Source organism: Myotis davidii, unplaced genomic scaffold (genome assembly GCF_000327345.1).
Source record: "Myotis davidii unplaced genomic scaffold, ASM32734v1 scaffold78, whole genome shotgun sequence".
Lineage (NCBI taxonomy): Eukaryota > Metazoa > Chordata > Mammalia > Chiroptera > Vespertilionidae > Myotis > Myotis davidii.
Window position 1 is genome coordinate 1,618,113 of NW_006290305.1, and position 7,873 is coordinate 1,625,985.

A 7,873-nucleotide genomic window follows, 5' to 3' on the forward strand; every position below is an offset into this window, starting at 1 on the left:
TCAGCAGGATGGGGTCTCGCGCTGTGCACCTGTGCCCTCCCACCGTCACCCTTAGCACCTGGACTCCCTTGCAGGGCCTACCCAGTGCAGCAGTACCCCTGCCGGACGAAAGCTGCAGCAGCCATCATGCACATGATCATGAACAACCTGGACCCTGCCGTGGCCCAGGTAACCCCAGGGGCGCCAAAGCGGGGCAGCGCTGTCCAGTCGAGCTGTAACCTGAGACACACATGCAATACATTTAAGCTCTTTATTTAGAAATAATGATAGAGTTCCCAGACAGTTAAAATAAAGACACGGCTTGTAGTCCGTATTGTAAAAATAGTGCTGAGAGGACCTCGTATCCTTCTCCTAGTGTCCCCCCTCCGCCTCTGTCCCCCCCTCCCCCGCCCAGCACCACCACCGGAACATCAATACTGGTGTCATAGAAACGTGTAATTTTACGTTTTCTAATAGCCACACGAAAAAATAAAAAGAAACATGCCTCCTCTCCAGCATCTCCCCTGCCCCCCACCACTCTTTCTTAAAGGGCCATCAGCCACCTTGCCCGTAGAGCCCAGTGCAGGGTGGGGGCCCTCCCTTCCCAGGCCACCATCTCAGGTGACACCATGTCTTCTCCAGTTTCCCCAGGAGCTCGTGACCTACGGAGGAAACGGACAGGTGTTCAGCAATTGGGCTCAGGTATGCTGGACGATGATTCTGGCCCCCAGGCCTCCCCCCAACCACACCCTCTGGTTGGAAGGAGGCTACAAACCCAGGCTCAGGACTCAGGTCTCCACTTGCCTGATGCCTGAGATCACAGCTGGAGACACTGTGGGGATGTTGAAGGTCCGAGGGCGGGAGTGGCATTATTGCAGGCAACAAGGGGGCCTGGAGGGATGGGGCGCTGGGCAGAGCCCCTGAGCCTGAGCAGCCCGCAGAGCCTGGACGGTGGCTTGGGACCACCGTGGGACCCCCACTTACAGAGCCCTCCGTGCTGTGTTCTCTCCGCAGTTCTGGCTGACGATGTCCTACTTGTCACAGATGACAGAGGAGCAGACCCTGGTCATGTACAGCGGGCACCCACTGGGCCTCTTTCCGAGCAGCCCTGGAGCCCCACGGCTGGTCATCACCAACGGGATGGTGGGTCCTGGGCAGCCCGCACGGTGCCGGCCCGGCCGGGGGCCGCAGGGGGAGCCAGGTATCCCTGACACCCACGTAGCCGTCGCTTCCAAGGGTCGGTGTTGTCCTAGCCTTGGCTTCGCCCTCTCTTCCAGGTCATTCCCAACTACTCCTCCAGAGAAGAGTATGAGAAGCTCTTCGCCATGGGGGTTACCATGTAAGTCCCTATTTCAGTTGCTGTTGTCTCATTCCAGTAAATCCCATACATTTCCACTTGTATTCTAGAATGGTATAGCAATATTAAATACTGTTTTGAAAAATACAATCACAGCACTGTAGCAATTTCATATTTACATATTACCTAGTGGTTGTTGTTTTTTTAAAGGGAGACTGTATTAATGCATTTTGGGGTAATTAAAAAATGAATTTTAGGCGCTCTCCCTGATGCTAGACCATTACCATTCTCACTACCACTGTCCTAGGGCCCTTCCTTTACCTCTATAATTTGTTTTCTAAATCAATTTCTTCTACAAATTACTTATACTTCTGTCATTTTCTAAATAAATGTTCTCTTATAAAAAAAGAAAAATAAGTCCTGGCCAGAGTGGTTCAGTGGTTAGAGCATTGGCCTGCACACTGAAAGGTTGTGGGTTTGATTCCTGTTCAAGGGCATGTACCTGAGTTGCAGGTTCAATCCCTGGCCTCTGTGGGGGCATGTGTGGGAGACAACCAATGGATGTGTCTCTCTTACATTTCTCTCTCTCTCCCTCCCTCCCCCCCTTCTTTCCACTCTCTCTAAAAAAATCAATGGGAAAAAAATCCTCGAGTGAGAATTTTTTAAAAAGTAAATAAATATAAAAGTGAATTTTAAACCATCCAAAGTGGGTGGCTGGCCCTGGGCTCACTGCCCTGCTTGCCCTCTCTGTGGTCAGGTATGGCCAGATGACAGCAGGCAGTTATTGCTACATCGGTCCCCAGGGAATCGTCCACGGCACAGTGGTGAGAGACAGGGTCATGCCTGGCATCAGGGGGTGGGAGGCGGACATGCTGGGAGTGGATAGTGAGCTCCAACCCCTTCCCTGCAGCTCACTGTGCTGAATGCGGGACGGCGGTACCTGGGCGTTGAGGACCTGGCTGGGAAAGTCTTTGTCACCTCTGGACTGGGCGGAATGAGTGGGGCTCAGGCCAAAGCCTCTGTCATCGTGGGGTGCATCGGTGTGATCGCAGAGGTGAGCGCCCCAGGAACGCCGAGTCCTCATCCCTGCCCACCTCGCTCCTTCCTCATTCCAGAGGCTCTCACACTCACACAGGTCTCTCTCTCGCCCCCTTGACAAAGTCTCCAAAGTCGGTTCCTGGGCAGCATACCCTCCTGCCTTCAAGAGCCCATCATTTTTCATGGTCATGCCTGTTGAAGCTGTCCCATGAACAGCTCCCCTTCCCCACTGAAGGCCTGGACTGTAGCGGGGAGATAACAAATGTCTGCGAATACATGAACATAGACTCCCCCAATGCAGAGAGCTCACAGTCAGCGGGGGAAACAAATGCGTTGCCCATCAGTGGGGGGTGGGGGGGGGAGGGCAGCCGCTTTTTCTCAGTGGCTGTCCCAGCTTTCTTTGGTGGTGCCAGGACAGGAAGGGAAGCGGGAAGAGGAGGTGACTGGCTCTAAGGAAAGCCTTGGTGATATCCACCTGTGTGCTTTGCACTTAGTTGATATTAAACACGTGACATACACAGCTGTACTTGTTAGGAGCCCATTTGGCTGCAGGTAACAGAAAACGGAGCTACAGCAGCTCACATAATAGGGTTTTATTTTCCTCATGTAACCAAAAGTGTTGGCATTGGTTCTGCAAGCCCAGAGATATCAGGGCCAATGTATCTAGAGTCTCTTGGGCTTCCCTTGTGGGTATAAAATAGCTGCCCCAGTTTGCCCTTGCACTGTGCTATAAAAGTGGGTGATCTTCCAGGGAGGGTGACACCCACTCGTGAAGGGGACATACCCTAAGATGACTTGTGACTGGGTGGTTTTGTGTGTCATGATCACAGGTGGATAAAGCAGCCCTCATGAAACGCCATCAGCAGGGTTGGCTGATGGAAGTGACCGACAGCTTGGACCAGTGCATTAAAAGACTCAGGTACAACTCCCGACAAGTGAGCACCGAAAGTGGGGGCCGTGGGAAAGGGTCCAGGGGCTGGGTTGCTCTGCATAGACCTGTTCAATGCCTGACATCTGGCCACGGGTGGCCACCATATGAAGTGGCCACCCAGAGGTGGCACAGGAGGACCTTCTAAATCCTGTTTCTCACTGGTCATTATTGCTGGTGTGTATGAAACCCTGGGTTTGCATACTTTGGTGGTCAGACACTTGGTTCTAAGAGATTTTCAATCATCTTCTCATTTCCCATAGTTTTGCAAAGAATGTATCTGTTTTTCTCACTGTTGTTACCTCAGTGCTTAGCCCAGAGCCTGGTGCATAGTAGCTGCTCATTGAATTTGTTGGGGAAACATGAACTTTGAAAGATGGAGCTTTTCCCTCCGTGGGACTCCTTCAGGTTCAATACTCGATATCCCTTCCCAATGGCGCTGTGACTGCCTGTGCAGTGTCTGGGGGTGGGCAGCATTTCTCCTGCTGCCTGAGAACTTCGGAGGTGTTTTAGTGGGAGTGGGAGTGTGTGTGTGTGTGTGTGTGTGTGTGTGTGTGTGAGGGGACTGTCCTGGGCCTGCTGATCAGATGCCATTTTGGAAGCACCCTCTCCACTGATTGCTTAGCAGAACTGAGCTTGTGTGGGGAAGACGCATGGGCGCCATGGCCCTCCACCCTGGCTAGTCTATTCTGACCCATGGGCGCTTGAATGAAAATGTCCCAGAGCACACAGAATTTGAGAAATATTCCTATTTTCAAGATGGGATACTATTTGACATACATCTTTCTAAAATACTAGTTTACTTTCTTAGTAGCATACCCACTTGCACGTGCGCACACACACATGCAAACGCACACACAACTCACACACACTTCCAACCACTCTGGTATTCTTGTCAGCTCTAAATATACCTCTAACATCTGCCTTCTCCCTCTTGTCACTCACACAAAGTTTGGCCAGCTTAATTCCTTAATTCCTACTGCCACACACACAGCCATTTCACATCAGTTGAACAAACTGCCTTAAGCAGCCTGTCTCATCACATTTCTGCCCCCTGAGCTGAAGACACAGTTGGGAATGGAGTGATGGGGCTCACGGTACCCGACCTGGCCCCTAGGCTGAGATGCAGTCCCCCTCCTCCAGCGCCCCTCACTGCTCTAGGACCATGTGCCCTTTTCCACTTGGTTATCCTGTGCACCTGGGGGAGGAGCATGTCTGGCCTCCGCTGGCATCTCTCTGCTAAACAAGGCCTTCGGTCGATCTACATCTTTGAGTGGGTGCCACACTGCCCACTGTCCCACTTACTGGTGCTCTGTGATAGCTCTCATACCTGTGAGAGCTTTTAAGCATTCAAATCTTCTGTTCCCCAAAATATACTTTCATTTTTTTGTACTTTTATTTTTCCAAGTAATGTTTGGAATCAATCTTAGTGACTTTTATTATTTGAGGATCATCTTGAGTGAATTCTTGGAAGGTCCTTATTAGAATTCTAACAGCAGGAGCCCTAATTCTAAGCATTGCCTCAGTTCTCCTGTCTGGGGTAGTCAAGTCTGCTATTTCCCTTATGGCCTGGGTCCTCAAAGTACATCCCTCACAGGTCCCTGTGTCTCAGGCCCTGCACATGCACACATACTTTTGGTGGCCTCTTGCATCTTCTGCATTCTAGCTATCTGGGTGGCCCTGTGTGTTGGTCGGGGTGGACAGCTGTGGGCAGGTGTGATGGGGCCATCAGTTCTGCTCTTGTGCCCTCTAGGGAAGCAAGGAAAACAAAGGAGGTGCTCAGCCTTGGTTACCATGGGAATGTGGTGGACCTGTGGTAAGTGCAGGAGTGGGAGTCGGCAGCCTTGGGGACCCTAGGTGAACCTTGCCCTCCAGCCAAGGTCCCAGTGGTGGCCAGGTACTCCCAGAACACACAGCTTCAAGCACTGGTTTGAGGCTCTGCTCCCAGCTTTCATCGCCTGGATCTTGGCAGAGCTCACAGCAGCCTTCCCACAAGTGTTCTTTAGGGGGAGTGGGGTTGGGGGGGTGTAGGGTTAGCCCCAGTCCCTGATTACTGGACATGTGGCTGGAAAATGTGCTACAAAGCCCTCCTGGCTGGGCCCTAAACTCGGGTCCCAGATGCTGCCCTGGGCAGGTGCTGCCCGCCCTACACTGACTATCCCACATCTTCCCCAGGGAGCGCCTGGTCCAGGAATTAGACAAGACGGGGGAGCTCTTGGTAGACCTGGGGTCGGACCAGACATCCTGCCACAACCCATTCAATGGAGGATATTACCCTGTGCAGCTCGGCTTTGCAGAGGCCCAGAGCCTCATGGCCTCCGATCCTGCCACATTCAAGAAACTGGTCCAGGAAAGGTGATGCTGGCCCCAGGGCTGCTTGGGTGTGGGGCAGGGGTGGGGGTGGGAGGCTGCACCCTGGAAGGAGCTTTTGGACTGAGTAGCTGTGGCCTCTGCTTGGTTCTCCCAGTGGTCAGCTGTGTGGCCTTGGGTGAGACCCTTAACCTCTCTGAGCCTCTGTTGTCTCCTCTGTCAGATTGGGTGGAATCGGCAGAGCTGGCTCAGCCCCATGGGATGAGGCTGGGGGTGACAGGGATGGGGCAGGGCGGGCAGAACGGACAGCTGACTGCTGGCTTGTTGCAGCCTGAGGAGGCAGGTCTCGGCCATCAACAGGCTGGCCAAGGAGAACTTCTTCTTCTGGGACTATGGCAACGCCTTCCTCTTGGAGGCCCAGAGAGCAGGTGAGAGAAGGGAGGCTTGGTGAGGGGGCCCCATCCTCCTGGGCTGCACTGGGCATACTCCCTTCCTTCCAGCCAGTGTGTGTGTGTCGGGGGGGGGAGGGGGTGCTGGCAGGCGCCTGGGAGAGGCAGGGGTCATGGCATGCAGGTTTTACTGTGCCCTTGCCCAGCCTTCTGGAAGTTGGTCCTGCCAGCTTGACCTCTCTGGCCTCAGTTTCTCCATTTTCCTTAAAAATATAAAGCACCATAAGGAGAGTGGGTACAGTGCTCCAGTATGAGCTCCAATGCAATGTACATTTTTTCATAAAGGAAACTTACCTTCATAGATTGTAAAGTTCAGAAGGTACAAAAGATATTCAGTGGAAAGTCTCCCTCCCAGCCCATCTCTGGCACCAGCTCTCCCCCGCACCCTGGAGTCTGTAGGCTCTGGGTGCCTGTCTGGACACCCGTGAGGCGGACACTGGCATGTGGCCATGCTGCCCTGCCCCACACCATGAGCCCACGGGCTCCAGCCGGGGCAGCACTTGCTGTCTCTTTCTTTCCTGAGAGGCCTGGCGGTGCTGCGCTGTCAGGACAGAGCTTCTTCAGTCTTTCCCGGGCTCTGTGCAAACTGTCATCTGGTGGTGGCGTATGTCCTCACCCTGGGGTGGGGCCTGCCAGCCCTCGGCTCCTCCAGGGGACTGTGCGGATGCTCTGTCCACAGGAGCTGACGTGGAGAAAAAAGGCGCCGAAAGGACCGAGTTCCGCTACCCCTCCTACGTCCAGCATATTATGGGGTAAGTGACGAGGCCCCTTCAGTGTCTGGGTCCTGGACCTTCAGACCAGAAAAGCCCCTCCTCTGATCACTGCTATGGTCCTCAGTGGCCACCACACCAGGTCATGGGGCTCCACCACAAAATGCAGGTAGAGAAACTGGAACCGTGAGAGGCCATGGACAGGGCCTCAGTGACAGGACAAGGAGGCTGCAGGGGCCTGGAACCTACAACCTCCAGCACCCAGGGCCCTAAATGCTGCCCATCCCGTGGCCATGGCAGTGGGCCCAAGAGGGCGGCTGATGGCTTGATCCATGGAGGCCGAGGCCTGCTGTCCCGTGAGCCACTGTGTCTGTCTGGCTGTGCAGGGCAGGTCGGGAGAGGCCAGTTGCCCAGGACAAGGAGGGAGGAGTGGGAGGTACCCAGAGGGAGAGTGGGCTTGGCTGAGGGTGGGCTTGGAGGCCAGGGCCGGGGGCAACACAGGGGGAGAAGGGCGGGCTCCGGATGCTTTTGGAAGATTCCTGGCCCTCAGTGTGGCAAAATGGGTCAGGGAGGGAGGGAGGCAAGAAGGCAAACCTCTCCTTCTCAGGTTCACTGTGGGCGGGGCAGAGCCAGAGTGCCACATTGCAGGGGGCATTGGGCCTCTCTGGGGAGGGAAGCGGTGGGGTGGCCCACAAGGGGCTGTGGAGTGTGGGACCCCAGGGAGGGCTAGGCCGCTGCCTCCATCTGCCTGGAGTTCACACAGCAAGGTCAGGTCAGCTCAGGCCGATTTGGCCAAGTCCCTGCATTTACTATGTCTCCTAACTATTTAGTTTTCCTTGAGGGGTTGTCAGGTTGTCTATAACAGCAATCTAAGGAATTCCTGCTTGTCTGGGTCCTAGCTCCCTGCTCCTGCTGCTGGAGGTGGTGCAGCTGTGAGGGGGAGATAGAGCTAGAGGGAGGGAGAGCACTGAGGGGATGGAGGTGGGGCTGAGGGGCAGGGAGGAGGTGGAGGAAGAAGAAGTAGTGGGGAGGGAAAGGAAGGGGTGACTCAGGGAGAGGGGTGAAAGGAGAGGGAGGGGGTGCTGGGGGAATTTGTAGAGGAGGAAAGAGGGTGCTGAGGGGAGGGGCTGAAGGAGAGGAAGGTGGAGGAGGAGGGAGAAGG

At 54.5% G+C, this 7,873-nt stretch overlaps 1 protein-coding gene across 1 annotated transcript in view; it reads left to right on the forward strand.

Annotated features, from left to right (window-relative positions):
- The window catches only part of UROC1 (urocanate hydratase 1), a 34,777-nt gene that overhangs the window by 10,062 nt on the left and 16,842 nt on the right, over positions 1-7,873 (forward strand). Inside the window, exons 3-13 of the mRNA XM_006763229.2 lie at positions 75-168; positions 622-681; positions 994-1,122; positions 1,257-1,318; positions 2,034-2,100; positions 2,187-2,330; positions 3,145-3,233; positions 4,996-5,058; positions 5,418-5,597; positions 5,883-5,980; positions 6,681-6,753. Coding sequence (XP_006763292.2) covers positions 75-168; positions 622-681; positions 994-1,122; positions 1,257-1,318; positions 2,034-2,100; positions 2,187-2,330; positions 3,145-3,233; positions 4,996-5,058; positions 5,418-5,597; positions 5,883-5,980; positions 6,681-6,753 — 1,059 coding nt within the window. The remainder of the gene's footprint in view (positions 1-74; positions 169-621; positions 682-993; positions 1,123-1,256; positions 1,319-2,033; positions 2,101-2,186; positions 2,331-3,144; positions 3,234-4,995; positions 5,059-5,417; positions 5,598-5,882; positions 5,981-6,680; positions 6,754-7,873) is intronic.